At 38.5% G+C, this 24,955-nt stretch overlaps 1 protein-coding gene across 5 annotated transcripts in view; it reads left to right on the top strand.

The window, feature by feature from the left end:
• Positions 1–24,955, top strand: part of SLC2A5 (solute carrier family 2 member 5) — a 924,962-nt gene that overhangs the window by 766,076 nt on the left and 133,931 nt on the right. For all 5 annotated transcript variants that reach the window (XM_053690437.1, XM_053690433.1, XM_053690432.1 and 2 more), the window contains one exon: positions 97–172. In XM_053690437.1, coding sequence (XP_053546412.1) covers positions 97–172 — 76 coding nt within the window. The remainder of the gene's footprint in view (positions 1–96; positions 173–24,955) is intronic.

The raw sequence follows: 24,955 nt of genomic DNA, 5'->3' as shown, positions 1-24,955 counted from the left end.
TTAGCCCTCGCTATTTGCTTTGCTCTGATGTATATACACCAGCCCTGACAGTCACAGAATGTACTAACTTTCTACATGTTTATCGTTTTCCTTTAGGAAACTGTTTCTTGGATGCCATACCTTAGCATTGCCTGTATCATTACTTATGTGATTGGACACGCCATTGGACCCAGTAAGTGAAAACTGTGCAAATTTATCATGTTTTGTGCACAAATCAAACTATCTCACCTTTTGTGTAAAATTGTTGCAACCAATACATTTAAGAGGTGTAGAAATAATTTTGCTAAGACTTAGTAAGTTCATTTTGTATAAACAAATAACAGTGAACACCTTGTAAATACAACAATTTAGTTTAAATAGATTAACATATCAGCAGAGTCTAAATGTTATCAGAACAGATTAACATCTTGTTTGTTGCAATTATTTTTCACTGGTCAAACACCAGTTACTACTCTACTTATTTGGATTTGCATCTGGAGAAGACAAGGCTTGCCACTGCCATTTTGATAACAAAGCCTCTGTATTATGCCTACAGCAGAAATTATAACAAACCGCAGATTAGGGGCAAGTAAGTGGCGAGGTTAGGCTTGAGAAATCTGCATTCAGCTCTTTTACTTTTCAGGGTTGGCATAAATTATATGAAAAGGATGCAAAATAAATAATGAAAGTATATTGCATGGTTGTTTTACTATTTACTAATTAAGCATTTCTATTACAACCTACTGTCCCTTTAATTTAAACATGTGTATGTATTATTTGTATATTTATATTTCTTTTATGTAATTGGTAAGAGTCCATGAGCTAGTGACGTATGGGATATTACAATCCTACAAGGAGGGGCAAAGTTTCCCAAACCTCAAAATGCCTATAAATACACCCCTCACCACACCCACAATTCAGTTTTACAAACTTTGCCTCCTATGGAGGTGGTGAAGTAAGTTAATGCTAAGATTTCTACGTTGATATGCGCTTCTCAGCATTTTGAAGCCCGATTCCTCTCAGAGTACAGTGAATGTCAGAGGGTTGTGAAGGGAGTATCACCTATTGAATGCAATGGCTTTCCTCACGGGAGATCTATTTCATACGTTCTCTGTTATCGGTTGTAGAGATTCATCTCCTACCTCCCTTATTCAGATCGACGATATACTCTCATATTCCATTACCTCTACTGATAACTGTTTCAGTACTGGTTTTTACTATCTGCTATATGTGGATGGGTGTCTTTCGGTAAGTATGTTTTCATTACTTAAGACACTCTCAGCTATGGTTTGGCACTTTATGCATTAATATAAAGTTCTAAATATATGTATTGTACTTATATTTGCCATGAGTCAGGTTTATGTATATTTCCTTTTGCAGACTATCAGTTTCATATTTGGGAGAAAAACATATTTAGAGAAAAAAAATTCTTACCTGGGGTTTAGTCTTTTTTCAATTGACTGCTTTTCATTAAATTTTGCGGGCAAAATTAGGCTTGCGAGGGCGCATAATGCCAAAGTTTATCGCGTCATTCTTGGAGCGAAGTTACGTCCGATGACGAAAATTTGTCATTTCTGGCGTCTTAGTTGATGCAGAGTTCCTTGCACAAGGTTGCATCTACAATGACGAGAGTGTGTCATTTCCGGATGTTGTTAGCACCAAAAAAATTTGAGTTTGTGTCGTGCGTCATACTTGGCGCCAAATAATCTCATTATTAAAACACCATTCCTATATGCCTCTTGCCTTTTTCTATATCAGAGGGCTATGCTGTTTGCATTTTTTCCCATTCCTGAAACTGCCATATAAGGAAATTGATAATTTTGCTTTAATATGTTGTTTTTTCTCTTACATTTGCAAGATGTCTCAATCTGATCCTGTCTCAGAAACCACTGTTGAACCCTGCTGCCTGATAACAGTTCTACCAAAGCTAAGTGCATTTGTTGTAAATTTGTGGAGATTATATCTCCAGTTGTGGTATGTAATAGTTGTCATGATAAGCTTTTACATGCAGAAAATGTGTCCATCAGTAATAGTACAATGCCTGTTGTTCCTTCAACATCTAATGTACATGATATACCTGTGAATATAAAAGATTTTATTGCTGATGCGATTCAGAAGGCTTTGTCTGCCATCCCACCTTCTAATAAATGTAAAACGTCTTTTAAAACTTCTCATAAAGTTGATGAAATTTCAAATGACCGACAACATACTGAATTATCCTCCTCTGATGAGGATCTATCTGATTCAGAAGATCCTTCCTCAGATATTGACACTGACAAATCTACTTATTTATTTAAAATGGAGTATATTTGTTCCTTGTTAAAAGAGGTGTTGATTACATTGGCTATTGAGGAAACTAGTCCTCTTGATATTAAAACTTTTAAATGTTTAAATTCTGTTTATAAACCTCCTGTGGTTACTCCAGAGTTTTTTCCAGTTCCTGATGCTATTTCTGATTTGATTTCTAAGGAATTGAATAGAACCTGGTACTTCTTTTATTCCTTCTTAAACGTTTAATAAATCGTATCCTTTGCCAGCAGTTAGATTGGAATTTTGGAAAAAGATTCCCAAAGTTGATGAGGCTATTTCTACTCTTGCTAAACGTACTACTATTCCTATGGAAGATAGTACTTCTTTTAAAGATCCTTTAGATAGGAAATTTGAATCCTATCTAAGGAAAGCTTATTTATATTCTGGCCATCTTCTTAGGCCTGCCATTTCTATGGCTGATGTTGCAGCTGTATCAACTTTTTGGTTGGAAAGTTTAGCGCAACAGGAAATGGATCCTGATTTGTCTAGCATTGTTCGCTTGCTTCAACATGCTAATCATTTTATCTGTGATGCCATTTTTTATATTATCAAAATTAATGTTAAATCTATGTATTTAGCTATTTTAGCTAGAAGAGCTTTGTGGCTCAAATATTGGAATGCTGACATGGTATCTAAGTCTAGATTACTATCTCTTTCTTTCCAAGGTAATAAGTTATTTGGTTCTCAGTTGGATTCGATTATTTCAACTGTCACTGGGGGGGAGGGAGTAAATCTAAAGCATCTTACCGTTTTTGTTTCTTTCGTCAAAGTAAGGAACAGAAACCTAATCCTTCCCCCAAAGAATCTGGTTCCAAATTGGAAACCTTCTTCAAGTTGGAGTAAATCCAAACCATTTAAGAAACCAAAGCCAGCCCCCAAGTCTGCATAAAGGTGCAGCCCTCATTCCACCTCAGCTGGTAGGGGGCAGATTAAGATTCTTCCAAAACATTTGGGCAGGGTACCGAATAGGATTCAGAGTAAGACCTCCTGTGAGAAGATTTTTTTTCTCTCACGCATCCCAGCAAATCCAGTAAAGGCTCAGGCTTTTCTGAAGTGTGTTTCAGACCTGCAGCGTTTAGGGGTAATCATACCAGTTCTGTTTCAGGAACAGGGTCTGCGATTTTATTCAAATCTATTCACTGTCCCAAAGAAAGAAAATTCATTCAGGCCAACTTTCAAAATGGTGACTATAAGGACTATTCTGCCTTTTATTCAGCAAGGGCATTATATGTCCACAATAAACTTACAGGATGCATATCTTCATATTCCAATTCATCCAGATCACTATCAGTTTCTGAGATTCTCTTTTCTAGACAAGCATTACCAATTTGTCGCTCTTCCATTTGGCCTAGCGACAGCTCCAAGAATCTTTTTAAAGGTTCTCGGTGTCCTACTCTCTGTAATCAGAGAATGGGGTATTGCAGTATTTCCTTATTTGGACGATATCTTGGTACTAGCTCAGTCTTTATATTCTGCAGAATCTCACACTAATCAACTATTGTTGTTTCTTCAAAGACATGGTTGGAGGATCAATTTACCAAATCTAGGTTTCCAGATAGATTCAGTGTCCATTACTCTGTCTCTAACAGACAAGAAACAATTAAAATTGGTTTCAGCTTGTCGGAACCTTCAGTCTCAATTATTCCCTTCAGTAGCTATGTGCATGGAAGTTTTAGGTCTCATGACTGCAGCATGGGACGTGATCCCCTTTGCTCGTTTTCATATGAGACCTCTCCAGCTTTGTATGCTGAACCAATGGTGCAGGGATTATACAAAGATATCACAATTAATATCCTTAAATCCCAATGTTTTACTCTCTCTGACTTGGTGGTTAGATCACTGTTGTATAGTTCAAGGGGCCTCTTTTGTTTGTCCAATCTGGACTGTGATCACAACAGATGCAAGTCTTTTAGGATGGGGAGCTGTCTGGGGATCTCTGAAAGCACAAGGGGTTTGGAAATCTCAAGAGGCGAGGTTACCAATCAATATTTTAGAACTCAGTACTATTTTCAGGGCTCTTCAGGTTTGGCCTCTGTTGAAGAGAGAGCCGTTCATTTGTTTTCAGACAGACAATATCACAACTGTGGCATATGTCAATCATCAGGGTGGGACTCACAGTCCCCAAGCTATGAAAGAAGTATCTCAGATACTTGCTTGGGAAAAATCCAGCTCCTGTCTAATTTCTGTGGTTCATATCCCAGGTATAGACAATTGAGAAGCGGATTATCTCAGCCGTCAGACTTTACATCCGGGGGAGTGGTCTCTCCATTCAGATGTTTTTTCCCAGATTGTTCAGATGTGGAGTCTTCCAGAAATAGATCTGATGGCTTCCCATCTAAACAAGAAACTACCCACCAGGTACCTGTCCAGGTCCAGGGATCCTCAGGCGGAATGGTGGAAGCATTAGCAGTTCCTTGGTGTTACCAACCTGATTATATCTTCCCGCCTCTGGTTCTTCTTCCAAGACTGATTTCCTAGATCATCATGGAACAATCGTTTGTGTTGCTGGTAGCTCCAGCATGGCCTCACAGGTTTTGGTATGCAGATCTTGTTCGGATGTCCAGTTGCCAACCTTGGCCACTTCCTTTAAGGCCAGACCTTCTGTTTCAAGGTCCGTTTTTCCATCAGGATCTTAAATCATTAAATGTGAAGGTATGGAAATTGAATGCCTAGTGCTTAGTCATAGATGTTTCTCTTACTTAGTGATTAATACTATGTTACAGGCTTGTAAATCTGTTTCTAGGAAGATTTATTATCGAGTTTGGAAGACTTATATTTCATGGTGTTCTTTTAATAAATTCTCCTGGCATTCTTTAAGAATTCCTAGAATTTTACAGTTTCTTCAGGGTGGTTTGGATAAGGGTTTGTCTGCAAGTTCATTGAAGGGACAAATCTCTGCTCTTTCTGTTTTATTTCACAGAAAGATTGCTAAGCTTCCTGATATTTACTGTTTCGTACAGGCTTTGGTCCGTATCAAGCCTGTCATTAAATCAATCTCTCCTCCTTGGAGTCTTAATTTGGTTTTGAAGACTTTACAGGCTCCTCTGTTTGAGCCTATGCATTCTTTGGACATTAAACTACTTTCTTGGAAAGTGTTGTTCCTTTTGACCATCTCTTCTGCTAGAAGAGCTTCTGAATTATCTGCTCTTTCTTGTGAATCTCCTTTTCTGATTTTCCATCAGGATAAGGCAGTTTTGTGGACTTCATTTAAATTTCTGCCTAAGGTTGTGAATTCTAACAACATTAATAGAGAATTTGTTGTCCCTTCTTTGTGTCCTAATCCTAAGAATTCTTTGGAGAGATCCTTGCATTCTTTGGATGTGGTAAGAGCTTTGAAATATTATGTTGAAGCTACCAAAGATTTCCAGAAGACTTCTAGTCTATTTGTTATCTTTTCTGGTTCTAGGAAAGGTCAGAAGGCTTCTGCCATTTACTTGGCATCTTGGTTAAAGCTTTTGATTCATCAGGCTTATTTGGAGTCGGGTCAGGCCCTGCCTCAGAGAATTACAGCTCATTCTACTAGATCAGTCTCCACTTCGTGGGCTTTTAAGAATGAAGCTTCAGTTGATTAGATTTGCAAAGCAGCAACTTGGTCTTCTTTGCATACATTTACTAAATTCTACCATTTTTTGATGTATTTGCTTCTTCGGAAGCAGTTTTTGGTAGAAAAGTTTTTCAGGCAGCTGTTTCAGTTTGATTCCTCTGCTTATGTTTGAGTTTTTCTTTTCATTATGAGAATAAACTTATATTTTGGGTTGTGGATTTATTTTTTTCAGTGGAAAATGGCTGTGATTATTTTATACCTCTCTCTAGTGACTCTTCTGTGGAGTTGGACATCTTGGGTATTACTATCCCATACGTCACTAGCTCATGGACTCTTTGCCAATTACATGAAAGAAAACATAATTTATGTAAGAACTTACCTGATAAATTAATTTCTTTCATATTGGCAAGAGTCCATGAGACCCACCCTTTTTTATGGTGGCTATGATTTTTTGTATCAAGCACAATTATTTCCAAATTCCTTTGTTGATGCTTTTTACTCCTTTCTTGATCACCCCACTATTTGGCTATTCATTCAAACTGAATTGTGGGTGTGGTGAGGGGTGTAATTTATAGGCATTTTGAGGTTTGGGAAACTTTGCCCCTCCTGGTAGGATTGTATATCCCATACGTCACAAGCTCATGGACTCTTGCCAATATGAAAGAAATGAATTTATCATGTAAGTTCTTACATAAATTATGTTTTTATACATAGACAGACTTACTTTAAATGGATATCCCAGACAAAATTGAAATCCATTTCAGTTTTTAATAGAAGTAGTTTTAAAATATACATGTATTAAAAAAATGCTTCTAATAAAAAAGCTTTAGCTGTGCAGAGAAAATGATAACACTAAAACAGAGAAACAATTTAATAGAAACATTTTTACCAATACATGTATATTGCAAATGTGTTTATATTAAAAAATGTAATTCATCTATCTGCATTAAAATTTTGACCGGAATGTCCCTATAACTGCTTCAATTTGGAGGTCAACATTGTGTCTTCTCTTTATTTGCAGCATGAGGATGATTGTCATCCTATTGTTTTGTTTTTGTTATATATCAGTGACATGTGGTGAGGTTAAAGACTGGTGAGGCACTGGTTAGGATATGCCTGAAAAGCACATACAGTATATGAACCCAATAGAGGTAGATTACTTTTACAATTAAATTAGCAGGCTGCACAATGACAATTAGCATTCTTTACAACACACACATATTTTCTAATTAATTTGATAAAATTTGCTTTATTCTCTTAGTATTCTCTATTGAAGAAACAGAAATGAACTACTAAAAGCTAGTTGAACACATCAGGTATATATGTGCAGTCACCAATCACCAGCTGCTCCCAGTAGTGCATTGCTGCTCCTTAGCCTACCTAGGAATACTTTTCAACAAAGGATACCAAAAGAAAAATAGATAACAGAAGTAAAATGTAAAGTTTTTTAATATTGTATTTTTTTATCTCAAACATGAAATATAAAAATTGTGTTTAATGCTCCTTTAACGTTGTAAAACAAATTAACACCTTTTTTACTGCAGCTATTCTCCAGTAGTCAAACTCCACCCACCATTTGCCTTATTTAGAGGAACCAATCTAGGCTTTATTTCTCAGACAAATCTAGCCACTGAGTTAGACAAGGAGAGACATAAACGGTATCTTCTAAAACCAATATTTATTTTTCACAACAGTAAAAGGAAAGATAGCATCAACTTGCACACAAAATAGACGGTGTGGCACTAATGGCTTACGCGTTTCGGCACTGAGCCGTAATCATAGCCTGTAGTGTCTGGTGTCACACCCATTTAAATAATCACACTAGCAATCTCATTGGATAATAAAACAAATGCAAAACCAACACCCCCCATTTGCGGTGCAAAAATTAACCCATACAATACCATTAATATATTAATCAAAAAATGTCCTAAACAATAACTATGCAGTAGGATGTCATTATAACACAAAGTATGTTACGAAAACAGATATATTATCAAACAATGAAATGTCAATATAACACACACTAGATGATTATAACAGGTATACTAACAGACAGTGAAATTCTCTCTATACGAATATGCAGCAATAGTCAGCACAGTCAGCACAAAATTTGCCTTAAACCCTATTAACATTTAGAACTAGGTGAATAAACCCGTCTGGATATTATGATATACATATATATATATATATATATATATATATATATATATATATATATATATATATATGTAAGCATGTATATGCTCCTACCATAAAGGGTATACCAATGCTACACTATACGAGAGCAGTAAACAAGGTGCACTCCTACTTGAATAAGAAAAAATATTTTGCAAAGCTACAGACATAAAAATCGTGTCAACCTATAACAATATGATAAAAGTGGAGATTTCCTTACAGGCATAACCAAAATTTAAAGAAATTTCAATAATTCTAAAAATTCATAACGTTTTACTTGGAATTGAGTCCATTAGGGATTCTAGTCCCCAGTGTGAAAATCCAAAAAGCTTCCCTCAATTCCAAGATACGATCCATGGAGCCACCCCTTTTAGGCTTAACAATTTTTTCAATTGCATACCATGAAAAGGTGGAAAGATTACCACCATGCAGTACCCCAAAATGTTGTACAACTGGGGTGGTAGACCTTGCCAACTTAAAAGAAGAAAGATGTTCTCTAATCCTAGTGTTCACATCCCTAGAGGTGAGTCCAACGTACTGTACATTGTGAGCACTCTAGCAGATAAATTACATATTTCAAAGTACAATTCAAACAGGATTTGATGTTATAGGTTTTCCCTGTGACGAGGCTGGAGAACATGTTAGTAATTTTTACTAACTCACAAGGCTTACATCTGGCATGACCACACTTATACATGCCCTGATGTCTAAGCCAAGAGCTGGTAACTTTGTCTTTAGCAGGCAATATGGTAGGAGATAAAATAGATCCCAGTGTTGGACCCCTCTTATAGGAACACCTGAGTCCCTTCTCTACAGTCCCACCAATTTATCATCTGCTTTGAGGATTTGAAAGTGCCTGCGAACAATAGAACATATCTGAGTGTATTGGTTGATATGTGTGTAGGGTAAATTCTTTTGTTTCTTAGCTCTGCTCTGGCTGATAAGGGTGCAGCACACGTTTTCTTCAGGGCCTTGGGGTGACCACTGAAATCAGACACACATGCAACTGAGTGTTTTCACAAGATTCCCCTTTATTGAAGAACATACAAAGAATTTATAGTGATGTATACGTCATACATGAGGTCACAGGAAATATATAAAAAACGTAGTTAACTTCACATCTGCATAAGGGGCCCACAGGAAATAAGAATGTTGTTATATCACATAACAGAATATGCCCATATAACCATTTGTAGAGAGGATCTAATATTAGAACCATATGTTACAACTTATACAAAAGAAACTTGTGGAATGCTGCAATGAGATTGAGATACTGTGTGCTGCATTATAAACATTTGATACAAGATTTAAGGCTACCCTCAATATGCTTAATATGTGAGATTCAAATTACCCATATAACATAATATATATAATATATATATATATATATATACATATACATACACATATACATACATATAGATATATATACACATACATATACATACATATATATATATATATATATATACATACACATACATACATATACATATATATACACATACACACATATATACCCATCAATGTGTAGTCACAAAGGTCACTCCCTCAAAATGATTTCTATCTGTGCCTTTAGACAAATTATTTTCTAGTAGACTCTCTCTTGATCTAGTTTGTACCGATTGTTTAGCTTTCTGAATGGCTTTATACAGATATTTCCTTTGTTTTAACCTGGTCTCTAGATCAGTGGCAAGCTTAATGAAATCACTCTGTTCTGAACAATTTCGTTTAAGTCTAATAAGTTCTCTCTTTGCTATAGCCTGGGGAAGGTGTCTGGGATGGCAACTTGTTCCATGCAATATTGAATTCCCAGAAATGGGCTTCCTATATGCCCTAGTTTTCACTGTGCCATCTAATTGTCCTATCAAGGTCAGGTCAAGATAATTAATCGATTCGACTTCAAACTCAAATGTAAATTGCAGGTTTATCTGGTTGTTATTCAAATACAAGCAAAAGTCTCTGGCTTCTGACTCTGAACCTTTCCATATAAGCAATAAATCGTCTATGTACCTCTTGTATAGAGATACATAGCGATGAAAGGGATTCCTGTTTTAAAAAAATGTGGAAAAATTCCCAATAACCAAGGAATAAATTAGCATACGATGGGGCAAACTTTGTCCCCATCGCCATTCCTCATTTTTGGAGGTAGTAAATTCCTTCAAGCATAAAAAAATTATGCGTAAGAAGGAAATTAACAACTTTGATAATATATATTTTGAAGTCTTCTGTATATTGAGAACATTTTTCCAAAAAGAAGCAAACCGCTTCAAGGCCCTTGTCATATGGTATATAGGAATAGAGAGAGACTGCATCCACAGTTAGCCACTTTGATTTCATTGTCCAATCAACTTCTCTGGTTAGTTGTAACACATGTTTTGTATCCCTCAAATATGAGGGCAATGAAATCACAAGTGGCTGTAAGATGCAGTCAATCCATTCCGATAAGTTACAAAGTAAGGACTCCACCCTACTCACTATGGGGCATCCCTTTACATTTACCAATGACTTGTGCACTTTGGGGAAGAAGTGGAACAGGGGGATCTTAGGATGTTCAGGTAGCAAATATGACTCAGTAGCTACATCTAAGAACCCCTGTTCCACGCCGTCATCCAAAATATCCATTAGTTCAGAAGCAAAAATAGATGTAGGATCTCCTCTCAAAACACAATATTTATTCTCATTTTTCAATTGTCTAAGGGCCTCAGTGACAAAATAATCATGATTCATGACTACAGTCATGCCTCCCTTGCCAACCTTCCGTATAGTTATAGACTGATTGTCCCTGAGCTCTTTGATGGCTGTCTTCTCTTTCAAGCTTAAATTTTGTTTTTTAGGGATATGTTTGCCTTTAAGTGCAACTAAGTCAGTTTCAACTATATTGTAAAATGTTTCAATAATATTACCATGGACTTGAATAGGGTAGAAGGTAGACCTGTTTTTCAATACGGGGCCCCTGCCACAGTATCCCTCCTCTCCTTCCTTAGATTCAATTTGTAGTTGTTGTAGCGCAACAACATCACATGAATGTGAAAAATTAGTAAATTCGGATTGAAGTGAGGATTGGGTGGAGGTGCTGGGCACTTGCTCAGAGTAATGAGTAGGATCCGAATAATATTTTTTCAAAGTCACATTCCTCACAAATCTATTTAAGTCTAATAATGTCTGGAAGATGCCAAAATAATTAGACTAAGAACTTTTAACTGGTCTTCAGTTAGACTCACAGAGGAAAGATTAATTACATTATCGTGTACTACATTTATTTGTACTTTGATACTGGCTTCACTGTTCTCAATTGATAGCTTGGCTGGCTCTGCGGTTTGCTGGTATTCTTCTGATTGATCAGTGTCCCCCCTCCCTTGTGATCTATCTGATCCTGGGGAAAAACCTGTTCCATCAAACTCTGATTACCTGTATGATTACTATGTAAAGGTGTGCTCTTAGTAAGATGATAAGCAATATCTTTGGGTCTGACTACTAAATGTTGTGTGTTGTCGTGCATTAATGAATATGCTGAATTACTAGAAGGAGGGGTACCTGTGTGTTGTTGGAGCTAAGCATTGCCCCTTCTACTTGACTATCATCAGTACTGTATTCAGTGTCACTCCCTGACATTTTTATTATATATTTATTCTTCACAACAGTAAAAGGAAAGATAGCATCAACTTGCACACAAAATAGACGGTGTGGCACTAATGGCTTATGCGTTTCGGCAGTGAGCTGTAATCATAGCCTGTAGTGTCTGGTGTCACACCCATTTAAATAATCACACTAGCAATCTCATTGGATAATAAAACAAATGCAAAACCATTACTACAGGCTATGATTATGGCTCAGTGCCGAAACGCGTAAGCCATTAGTGCCACACCGTCTATTTTGTGTGAAAGTTGATGCTATCTTTCCTTTTACTGTTGTGAAGAATAAATATTGGTTTTAGAAGATACCGTGGATGTCTCTCCTTGTCTAACTCACTGCTTTACCAGCATAACCATGGACTTCGGCTGTGGGGAGGTATGAGCCAATTTTGGATAGCCATTGGAGGAGCAGATTCCAAGAGGAGGTATATGGGTGTGCCCAGGTGACGTCGGATTTATGCAGATGATCCACAAGGATGCCGAGCCAGGCCGGTGAAGAGAGGGCAGCACTCGGAGAGGTATTGTACATACCCGTGCACTATCAGCCTCATACAAGTCCGATAAGAGTGGCCATAGGGCGAGTGGGCAGTTCACACTGCGGCAACATCTGCCTCTGGCTTATATCCTTATTTATCATTATTTGTGCTACAAGGCTCTAGTACTAATACATGGTCCTTAGTTTTTGTGTATGAGTGTTTATATTTGAGTACTTTGCTGGAGGTACTGACACTTTGGACACATTTATTTTGTACACACCGATACAATTGTTATATTGTATTTAAATTCCCCAAGCATTATGGAAGAGATGGCACAACTACCATTAGAATCATCCATTCAGACATATTACTAATTTATGCCCTATACAGCAAGAAATGCAGATACTATAGACTGTGACATCATCATTTCTGAAGATAAGAGTGTTTTGGCATTAAGCACTTTATTTGAAAATATGGAGAACTTACTTGTCAAAGAATCTAAACTACAATGGGACATTTGGACATTTGAAAAGTACAAATCTTTGAGAATGGTTCCTAGAGGTCTATGTATTATTACATTTCCTACTTTTGATGTAGACTGTAATGACAAGGACTTTGTGGAACTTTGGAATGATGTGTTGACAGAATGCTCACTAAATCTTATGTTGCTTCTAATTCAATTTAAAACTAAGCAATTAGATCAAGTGAAGAGGGAAATATCAGAAATACAGGCAGAATTGAATAAACGCAGTACAGTAACTGAGTTTGCCAAGTATGATAGTATTCTAAGAGGTATTCTAGCTACTAGCAGATCAGATATTATGGAAAGGAAACATATTACATTTTTAAGAGATAAATGTAAGTATTCCACGAACACAGTTTATGTATGGAATAAGAAACAAAGGGGTGCACATAGACAAATGCAGCCTAGGTTTGGGAGAAGGAGGCGAAGACAGAGGAATAGGAATAATAATCCCAATAATAAAAATGTTACATTCTCAGGGAGTGACACTGAATACAGTACTGATGATAGTCAAGTAGAAGGGGCAATGCTTAGCTCCAACAACACATCAAGTATGTCAAAAAACTCTATTCAAGAGTCTATTCCTACTAACAGTGCAATGAACACAGGTACCCCTCCTTCTAGTAATTCAGCATATTCATTAATGCATGACAACACACAACATTTAGTTGTCAGACCCAAAGATACTGCTTATCATCTTACTAAGAGCACACCTTTACATAGTAATCATACAGGTAATCAGAGTTTGATGGAACTGTTTTTTCCCCAGGATCAGATAGATCACAAGGGAGGGGGGACACTGATCAATCAGAAGAATACCAGCAAACTGCAGAGCCAGCCAAGATATCAATTGAGAACAGTGAAGCCAGTATCAAAGTACAAATAAATGTAGTACACGATAATGTAATTAATCTTTCCTCTGTGAGTCTAACTGAAGACCAGTTAAAAGTTCTTAGTCTAGGACTCAATTTTTGTCCGTCTAATTATTTTGACATCTTCCAGACGTTATTAGACTTAAATAGATTTGTGAGGAATGTGACTTTGAAAAAATATTTTTTGGATCCTACTCATTACTCTGAGCAAGTGCCCAGCACCTCCACCCAATCCTCACTTCAATCCGAACTTACTAATTTTTCACATTCATGTGATGTTGTTGCGCTACAACAACTACAAATTGAATCTAAGGAAGGAGAGGAGGGATACTGTGGCAGGGGCCCCGTATTGAAAAACAGGTCTACCTTCTACCCTATTCAAGTCCGTCTTAATATTATTGAAACATTTTACAATAGGGTTGAAAGGGATTTAGTTGCACTTAAAGGCAAACATATCCATAATAAACTAAATTTAAGCTTGAAAGAGAAGACAGCCATCAAAGAGCTCAGGGACAATCAGTCTATAACTATACGGAAGGTTGGCAAGGGAGGCATGACTGTAGTCATGAATCATGATTATTATGTCACTGAGGCCCTTAGACAATTGAATAATGAGAATAAATATTGTGTTTTGAGAGGAGATCCTACATCTATTTTTGCTTCTGAACTAATGGATATTTTGGATGACGGCGTGGAACAGGGGTTCTTAGATGTAGCTACTGAGTCATATTTGCTACCTGAACATCCTAAGATCCCCCTGTTCCACTTCTTCCCCAAAGTGCACAAGTCATTGGTAAATGTAAAGGGACGCCCCATAGTGAGTGGGGTGGAGTCCTTACTTTGTAACATTATCGGAATGGATTGACTGCATCTTACAGCCACTTGTGATTTCATTGCCCTCATATTTGAGGGATACAAAACATGTGTTACAACTAACCAGAGAAGTTGATTGGACAATGGAATCGAAGTGGCTAACTGTGGATGCAGTCTCTCTCTATTCCTGTATACCACATGACAAGGGCCTTGAAGCGGTTTGCTTATTTTTGGAAAAAAATTCTGAATATACGGAAAACTTCAAAATATATATTGTCAAAGTTGTTGGTTTCCTTCTTACGCATATTTTTTTTTATGTTTGAAGGAATTTACTACCTCCAAAAATGTGGAACGGCGATGGGGGCAAAGTTTGCCCCATTTTTATGCTAAAGATTTCCATATTTTTGGAGACAGTAATCCCTTTCGTCACTATGTATCTCTATACAAGAGGTACATAGACAATTTATTGTTTATATGGAAAGATTCAGAGTCAGAAGCCAGAGACTTTTGCTTGTATTTGAATAACAACCAGATGAACCTGCAATTTACATTTGAGTTTGAAGTCGAATCGATTAATTATCTTGACCTGACCTTGATAGGACAATTAGATGGCACAGTGAAAACTAGGGCATATAGGAAGCCCATTTCTGGGAATTCAATATTGCATGGAACAAGTTGCCATCCCAGACACCTTCCCCAGGCTATAGCAAAGGGAGAACTTATTAGACTTAAACGAAATTGTTCAGAACAGAGTGATTTCATTAAGCTTGCCACTGATCTAGAGACCCGGTTAAAACAAAGGAAATATCTGTATAAAGCCATTCAGAAAGCTAAACAATCGGTACAAACTAGATCAAGAGAGAGTCTACTAGAAAATAATTTGTCTAAAGGCACAGATAGAAATCATTTTAGAGGGAGTGACCTTTGTGACTACACATAGCAACCAATACACTCAGATATGTTCTATTGTTCTCAGGCACTTTCAAATCCTCAAAGCAGATGATAAATTGGTGGAGACTGTAGAGAAGGGACTCAGGTGTTCCTATAAGAGGGGTCCAACACTGGGATCTATTTTATCTCCTACCATGTTGCCTGCTAAAGACAAAGTTACCAGCTCTTGGCTTAGACATCAGGGCATGTATAAGTGTGGTCATGCCAGATGCAAGCCTTGTGAGTTTGTAAAAATTACTAACATGTTCTCCAGCTTCGTCACAGGGAAAACCTATAACATCAAATCCTATTTGAATTGTACTTTGAAATATGCCATTTATCTGCTAGAGTGCTCACAATGTACAGTACGTTGGACTCACCTCTAGGGATGTGAACACTAGGATTAGAGAACATCTCTCCTCTTTCAAGTTGGCAAGGTCTACCACCCCAGTTGTACAACATTTTTGGGTACTGCATGGTGGTAATCTTTCCACCTTTTCATGGTATGCAATTGAAAAAAATGTTAAGCCTAAAAGGGGTGGCTCCATGAATTGTATCTTGGAATTGAGGGAACCTTTTTGGCTTTTCATACTGGGGACTAGAATCCCTAATGGACTCAATTCCAAGTACGACATTATGAATTTTTGGAATTATTGAAATTTCTTTAAATTTTGGTTATGCCTGTAAGGAAATCTCCACTTTTATCATATTGTTATAGGTTGACACGATTTTTATGTCTGTAGCTTTGCAAAATATTTTTTCTTATTCAAGTAGGAGTGCACCTTGTTTACTGCTCTCGTATAGTGTAGCATTGGTATACCCATTATGGTAGGAACATACACATGCTAGTTCTAGTCCTAGTTATAAATGTCAATAGGGTTTAAGGCAAATTTTGTGCTGACTGTGCTGACTATTGCTGCATATTCGTATAGAGAGCATTTAACTGTTTGTTAGTATACCTGTTATAATCATCTAGTGTGTGTTATATTGACATTTCATTGTTTGATAATATATCTGTTTTCGTAACATACTTTGTGCTATAATGACATCCTACTGCATAGTTATTGTTTAGGGCATTTTTTGTTTAATATATTAATGGCATTGTATGGGTTAATTTTTGCACCGCAAATGGGGGGTGTTGGTTTTGCATTTGTTTTATCCAATGAGATTACTAGTATGATTATTTAAATGGGTGTGACACCAGACACTACAGGCTATGATTATGGCTCACTGCTGAAACGCGTAAGCCATTAGTGCCACACCGTCTATTTTGTGTGCAAGTTGATGCTATCTTTCCTTTTACTGTTTTGAAGAATAAATATTGGTTTTAGAAGATACCATGGATGTCTCTCCTTGTCTAACTCACTGCTTTACCAGCATAACCATGGACTTCGGCTGTGGGGAGGTGTGAGCCAATTTGGGATAGCCATTGGAGGAGCTGATTCCAAGATGAGGCATATGGGCGTGCCCAGGTGACGTTGGATGTATTCAGATGATCCACGAGAATGCCGAGCCACGCCGGTGAAGAGAGGGGAGCACTCGGAGAGGTATTGTACATACCCGTGCACAATCAGCCTCATACAAGTCCGGTAAGAGTGGCCGTAGGGCGAGTGGGCAGTTCACACTGCGGCAACATCCTACAGAGCACCCAGTCACTAAATTGTGGATACAGTTTATACCCTCTGGCTTATATCCTTATTTATTGTTATTTATGCTACAAGGCTCTAGTACTAATACATGGTCCTTAGTTTCTGTGTATGAAAGTTTAGCCACTGTCATAAAGTTAGTATAAAGGGTTTGATTTATCAAGCTTAGGCAGACAGGGGCGCACATACACGCCCCTGTCCGCCACAGCTTGCCTCTGGTGGGCTGAATTCCACTGCCAGAATTTAGCATTGCACACAAGCGCTATTTTGTGATTGCATGCAATCCCGCCCCCTACCCGCGCACAGCCAATCATACGCTGGCAGGAGCTGGCAATCTCCCTGGTCGGACCAAAGGTTAGAACCTGCAGTCGTAGGCAGACAAAGCCTGCCGAAGGGGTTGATAAATCGATCCCAATGAATTCTCCCCACACCCCAACAAAGGAATATTAGAAAGAGTGTACACATGGATCACAGCTACTGTAAATAAGCCGTGAACTGTCTAAACCTGCTAGGCAAACAATCAGCTTATGACATCTATGCAAATAGTATAGCCAGTACTCTTTAATAGGCATGGGCATTCGGATTCTTACTCAGCAATCAAATGCGGAAGAAAGCAGCCACATTTGGCTCTTTTCAGAGCTGGTTATCTTCTTGTGAGAGTGCAATACACTTTAGTTGCAAACTAAGCATCAGATTGCCATGCCTACTTATATTGATGTATAACATTATTGCTCTGGAGCTGACTTTAATTATGTGTTTAATCACTTTTCAGAGCTTATTTTCAAGCAATAATGCACTGTTATAGCCATTTAATACAAGTTAAATCATCAAGCTCATTATCACCTCCCTCACTCTCAAGCACATAATTTCCATAGAAAGAATACCTTTACAGCAAGTACCAAAATAAGAAAACAGGGGTTAAATTATTATATGTATAGCAGCAAAAAGCACCTTACTTTATATAGAAGTTATTCAGCCAGAAAATATACAGTGATATTTTATCACATTTACTTTTGCTAAAACACTAATAAATGCAAGCTAGTAAGCTAGCAATACACAATCTCAAATTGAGGCACAGAGGCCCTTCTGGTGCAATGCTGAACATGGAGAGCGTATTGCTCTCCGCATTCAGCGAGGTCTTGCGGACGTGATCTGCACTGTCGGATCAGGTCCACAAGACTGTTGTTAAATAGGCCTAATAGTCTCCTATGCCAGAAGATAAAACCCAAGCAGTTATCAATGTATATATCTCCAATACTGCTAGTGTGCAAGTTATGAGGAATGCTAGAAAACAGCCTGTGTACAATGCTGTTACATGACTCCTGCAAAAGTGAGTTAAAGCTACACTTCTACCCTCTAAACATATGTAAAGTATATAAACCCCCACAGCAGCCCTTTTTAACCACCCACTTGCTGATATACCACACATCTGTACTTACTGTGCCTCAGACTACATATACCCCTGATTAACCACCCACTTGCTGACAGCCCATATACCTATACTTACTGTGCCTAAGACTACATATACACCTGTTAAATCACCCACTTGCTGGCAGCCCATATACTTGTACTTACTGTACCCCACACTTCATATACCTCTTATTAACATGATGATTAATCATGCTGAGTAAATAAACATTTTTATTCATGGTTTTGTTTAGGGTTTGCTGTATATATTTATCAGTAAGAGTCTAGCTTGTATTGGACAATAATCTATATAAATGAAGAGAGGGAGCTATATATGTCACCATTGCCTACCTAAATTCATATTCTCATACAGTCACCCTCACATCTTCATGTATAAAGCAAACACATGCATTTACTTACAGGGCAGTCACTGGCTTGCTGTTAAAGGGACAATATACACTAATTTTCATATAACTGCATGTAATAGACACTACTATAAAGAATAAGATGCACAAATACTGATATAAAAATCCAGTATAAAATGGTTTAAAAACTTACTTAGAAGCTTTCGGTTTACCTCTGTTGAAAAGGCAGTTGGAAAGCCCTCTGCAAGTGGGAAATAAGACACTCCCCCCTCCCCTTCTTTTGCATATGAATAGACCCTTTACACAAACAGGAGCAAGCTGAAGAAGGTAGCTGACGGTATTCAAATAAAACTTTGGGGCTTGGTTAGGAGTCTGAATATCAGAGCAATGTTCTTTAAAAATAAGCAAAATTATACATTTTTTAAAAAAAAAAAAACTTTATGGGCTTTATAAATAGATCATCTACAAAACATTTATGCAAAGAAAAAATGAGTGTATAATGGCCCTTTAAGGCTAGTGAATCTGATTCTGCAGATAGGTGTATGCTAATGTTAGCCTGCTTCCCAGCATGCAGACCAGAAATATTCCTCACTTTCATAAGAGCTTGAGCTGTGTCCTGTGTCTCAGTAGCCTGTGCAGGGGGAGGAAGCATCTACCAAAGCTGTGTGGAGGGAGAGTCATCAGCCGTGCACAGTAGACCTGTGCAACGCTAAAAAATTTGTTTTGTTTTCATTAGTTAAATAATTTCTTTTTGGCAAATTAGTTAAATTAAAAAAAATATATAGTTTCGGCAAATTAGTTATGTTAAGTTAAATCGTTTTTTTCGGATCCGTTCATTATTTCGGATCCATTCTTTATTCATATTCATTATTCTATTCTAAACTTTAGAATAGAATAATGCATATGAATAAAGAATTAATCTAAAAAACGAAAGAATCCGAAAAAAATGAAACAAACCAAACTAAAATAATATAAAACAGGTGTCACCCATATCGCCGACACTAAGTAAAGCTATTAACCCATAAACCGCCGCTCCCCGACATTGCTAACACTAAATAAAGCTATTAACCACTAAACTGCCACCCCCCACATCACTAACACTAACTAAACCTTTTAACCTCTAAACCACCATTCTCTGACACTAAATAAAGCTATTAACCCTTAAACTGCTGCCCCCCCACATCGCCAACACTAACTAAACCTATTAACCCCTAAACCGTCGTACCCCTACATCGCCAACACAAACTAAACCTATTAACTTATTACCCTCTAAACCACCATTCCCTGACATAGCTGACACTAAATAAAACACTAAATAAGCTATTAACACCTAAACCACTGTACCCCCACATCAGCAACACTAACTAAACCTATTAACCTTTAAAGTGCCATACCCCCACATCGCCAACACTAACTAAACCTATTAACCTCTAAGCTGCTGCCACCCCATCGCAACTAGCTAAATTAAACTATATTAACCCCTAAACCTAACACCCCCTAACTTTAACGTAATTAAAATAGACATAAATTAAAGTTACAATTATTAACTATTATTAATTATTAAAAATAAATACAAAATTACCTGTGAAATAAAAATAAAACCTAAGCTTAAACTAATAAAACCTAACATTACTAAAAATAAAAAACCTAACATTATAAAAACCTTAAAACTACAATTACAAAAAATAATAAACACTAAAATTACAAAAAATAAAAAAACTACTATTACAAAAATAACAAACAATTATCCAAAATAATACAATTATTCCTATTCTAATAGCCCGTTTTAAAAAATAAACCCTCCACAAAATAAAAAAAACCCTAATCTATAATAAACTACCAAGGGTCTTTAAAAGGGCCTTTTGTAGGCCATTGCCCTAAAGTTTACAGCTCTTTTACAAAAAAAGAAAAAAAAACACCTTCTAACATTACAAACCCCCCCCCCCCAAACCCACAAAATAAAAAACCTAATCTAACTACCCATTGCCCCAAAAAGGGCATTTGTATGGGCATTGCCCTTAAAAGGGCATTTTGCTCTTTTAAAGCCCATTAAAAAAAAAAGCCCTAATCTAAAAAAAAAGCCAGCCCCAAAATAAAAAAATTCCCATTACAAATAATAACAAACGAAATTATCCAAAATAATAAAAATTATTCCTATTCTAATTCCCGTTTAAAAAAAAAACAAAAAAAACAAAAAAACAACTAATCTATAATAAACTACCAATAGCCCTTAAAAGGGCCATTTATAGGGCATTGCCCTAAAGTTAACAGCTCTTTTGCAAAAAATTAAAACAAACACCCCCTAACATTACAAACCCCCCCCCCCAAACCCACAAAATAATAAAAAACCTAACTAAAACAAAACCTAATCTACCCATTCCCCCAAAAAGGGCATTTGTATGGGCATTGCCATTAACCCCTTAATGACAGAGGACGTACCAGGTACGTCATAGGAAAAACTCCCCTTAGTGACAATTGACGTAACTGGTACGTCCTCTGCCTTTTGAAGTGCTGGGAGCGATCATGATCGCTTCCAGCTGCTTACAAGGGATTGTAGTGATGTCTCAATATTGAGACATCACTGCAATCCCCTATATTACCCACCGATGCAGAAAGGGCCACTCTGTGGCCCTCTCTGCATCGGCCATTGATGGCTAAACATGTGTTCACGTTGGTGGGTGGGAGCAGCTTCCATCGGCATGTTATACTGTTTGCCGTTTTAATATATCCTCTCTTACCGATCTTACATTGTGGGCGGTTGCGGCCGGGGGGGCGGGGGAGGCGTGTGTGCGCCAGTGCACGCAAAATGTGCATTTAAAAGAAAAACAAAACAATACAGCTGCCAGTACCCAAGATGGAGGCAAATATGTAGAGAGGGTCCAGGGGAGCGTTAGAGAAATGTATGGGGGGATCAGGGAGGTTGTGTGGTAGGGGGGATCCATCACTGCAGACAGTATGAAAAAAAAATGCTTTTTATTTCAGTACTGGCAGACTTTCTGCCAGTACTTAAGATGGCGGTGACAATTGTGAGGTGGGGGAGGGAAGAGAGCTGTTTAAGGGGCATCAGGGGGGATCAGGGGGTGGGATGTGTCAGGTTGGAGGCTGATCTCTACACTAAAGCTAAAAATTAACCCTACAAGCTACCTAATTAACACCTTAACTGCTGGGCATATTACAAGTGTGGTGCGCAGCAGCATTTAACGGCCTTATTATTACCAAAAAGCAACGCCAAAGCCATATATGTCTGCTATTTCTGAACAAAGGGGATCCTAGAGAAGTATTTACAACCATTTGTGCCATAATTGCACAAGCTGTTTGTAAATAATTTCAGTGAGAAACCTAAAATTGTGATAAATTTAACAGTCTCTTTTTTTTTATTTGATCGTATTTGGCAGATCTTCTAAAAAATGAACCAAATGTGTGAAGCTGTAAAGGCTGGATAATTTTCTGAAGCAGATTGGTAGAAGATCAGTGAGAAGGAGAGAGAACTTGAATGTTTGCAGTCTATCTCCTTCTCACTGATTTTCTACCAGTCTGCTTCAGAAAGTATCTCACGGATTGAGTTTTCTCCAACCCCTCACAGCTGTCTTTTCTGACATATGCATACAAGAATTACTGACCACAGCCTGCACAATAATCATTGTTGGCATTACTGTGTGGGGACACCATGTCTGAGCTATGAAAGTAACAAGCACTGCTCACGCCCTTTGTATTTAGTGCAGGAACTCGAAGGTGTAATTTCTTTCATATAAGTGGCAAGAGTCCATGAGCTAGTGACGTATGGGTTATACATTCCTACCCGGAGGGGGCAAAGTTTCCCAAACCTCAAAATGCCTATAAATATACCTCCCTCCTCACTCATACTTAAGTTTTACAAACTTTGCCTTCGTTGGAGGATGGTGAAGCAAATTGTGCTTGATTTCTTCTGTGAAAGGCGCTTCTAAGCATTTTAAAGCCCAGTTCCTCTCAAAGTACAGTGTTTGTCTGAGGGATGTGAAGGGAGTATTTGCCTGATGATGCCATGTTTTCACCTATGGTGTGACGGATACCCCAGCTACCCCAACTGCGTAGCTCCGCCAAACGGGTCCTGCTTCCTCCCTGCTGACTGCAGCTATGCAGCTGGCAAGTGACCATAGCCTGTAGCCACCCCTGATGCCCGACAGCACCAGTACTCAGGGTTCCACCCTGTGGCAGACTCCAGCTACCCAGACTAGGTAGCTCTGCCAGAGTGTCCTTCCTCTGCCTTGAACAGGCTGCTATGTAGCCCAGGAAAGTGATTTCTATGTAGCCCAGGAAAGTGATTCTAGAGGAAGCCCACCTAAATGACTAGACAGACTAGCATTCAGGTGAAATAAGAACTGATTTTATTGTAAAATATACACTCCTTTTATACACACAGCTCATCTTGATAACACAAAGGACAATCCCACAATTTTCCCACCATTCCTGCCCCTCCAGACTGCCCGGCACCTCCATAGGAGCCACAGTCTCACATAATCCCAATACCTAGGGCTGGCAGTTTCGGGGTGACCCCGGTGGAGCGGCGGCACTTCCAGGGTGTCATTTTAAAGCTCTCGGTCCCCAGATGCTACAGTCCAAAAATCATGATTCGTTACTGGGGACCGGAGTTACAGTCCATTGAAGTTATGTGGTTAAGGGTGTCCAAAACCCCCGGTTCCCAAAGGAGCTCCCCTCTGATAATTCCCACAGCTCGTGTCCTCCCTAGGGGCTACCAATCCCCAAAAGAGCGGAGCTCTGTGGCAAAGGGCTGCTGGAGCGACCAGGGGTAAAGTTAGCGGGTGTCCTGCTGTCCTGTTGTCGACCGGGAGTTCCAGGAGCCCGGCCAGCCTGAGAGGAGTTAGGCGGTTGTCCGTTGTGAGGCGGCCGACCGGGAGTTCCAGGAGCCCGGCCAGCCTGAGAGGAGTTAGGCGGTTGTCCGTTGTGAGGCGGCCGACCGGGAGTTCCAGGAGCCCGGCCAGCCTAGGAGGGTTTTCCTGGTAATACACCAGCTCTTCACAAAACAAGCAAACAAAAGCTTCCAGAGATTGTGGTTGCTCTGAGGAGCCCAAAACCACTGAGAAACAACAGGGGTGAGGTTGTAGGGGGGGGGGTTGGGGGTAGCCTTAGCTGTCTGGTATCCGTGACATATGGGAAATCTATTCTAAGGCTCTGTGTAAATTCAGTCATGGGGATTCATCTGCTACCTCTTTTTACAGATCAACATTATATTCCTCTACCATTACCTCTGCTGATATGTTTCAGTACTGCGAACACATAAGAGAAATGGCATAAGAAAATGTAAATTCTCCAAAATATGCATATAAAGCACTCTGGGCCCTGACTATAGGACAAAGGTTTCCAAACAGGATTTATAAAACAGAACTTTTATTGATAATAAAAAATAAAAAAACAAAATTGTTTGGTCACATAACATACATACTGATAACTTATTTTATACATATTAGGACTTTATATTTTTGCAGCCTACTGTTGTGATTTAACTTTAAATGCAATTGCGTTATTACCATATAGAGAGCAACCTGAATCATCTATATTGAGATCACACCTATTGAGAATTGATATAGGCCATATAACTTTATATTGTGATCTTCCTTACATAGATTATACTGTTAATTGGTATCGGTGTGTCAGGGTGCCAGGAATCAGACTGAGACGAGAAGTGCAAAAATAATCACATCTTTATTAATAGCAAAAAATAATAAAAAAGTCCACAAGTCAAATAACAAGCCAGGAATCAAAACCAGAGCTTGTAGTCAGACGAGCCGAGTCAGGGGCCAAAGCGAATAGTCAGACGAGCCAAAATCAGGAACAAGGAAAACAGCAGAGTCAGGGACAAGCCAGGGATCTGGAACCAGGAAGGACATCAGGCAGCCAGGTAATACACAGGAACTCTCACAAACAGGTCTGCGACAACGCAAAGGCAAAGCATACTGAACAGAGGTCCTTTAAATAATAAGTGATGACATCACAATTCTGAGACTGCATCCTGTCTCACATGGATGATGCACACCAGACTGGCCATAAAAGGAAGTGCAGGAATTGAGCAGCATCCCCCACAATGCACCATAGTCAGGAAGAGAGGTGAGTAAAATGGCTGCCAGCAGCACATGGCAAACACAACAGGGAAAAAACCCTGACAGTACCCTACCCTCAACGACCCCTCCTCGCGGGAGGACAAAAGGCTTATTGGGGAAAAGGGCATGGAAGGCACAGAGGAGGGCGGGAGCATGAACATCAGAGGAGGGAACCCAAGAACGCT

The sequence above is a fragment of the Bombina bombina genome, chromosome 8, assembly GCF_027579735.1.
Source record: "Bombina bombina isolate aBomBom1 chromosome 8, aBomBom1.pri, whole genome shotgun sequence".
NCBI lineage: Eukaryota > Metazoa > Chordata > Amphibia > Anura > Bombinatoridae > Bombina > Bombina bombina.
Note: the sequence above shows the minus strand (reverse complement) of the source record. Positions and strands in the feature narration are given on the sequence as shown.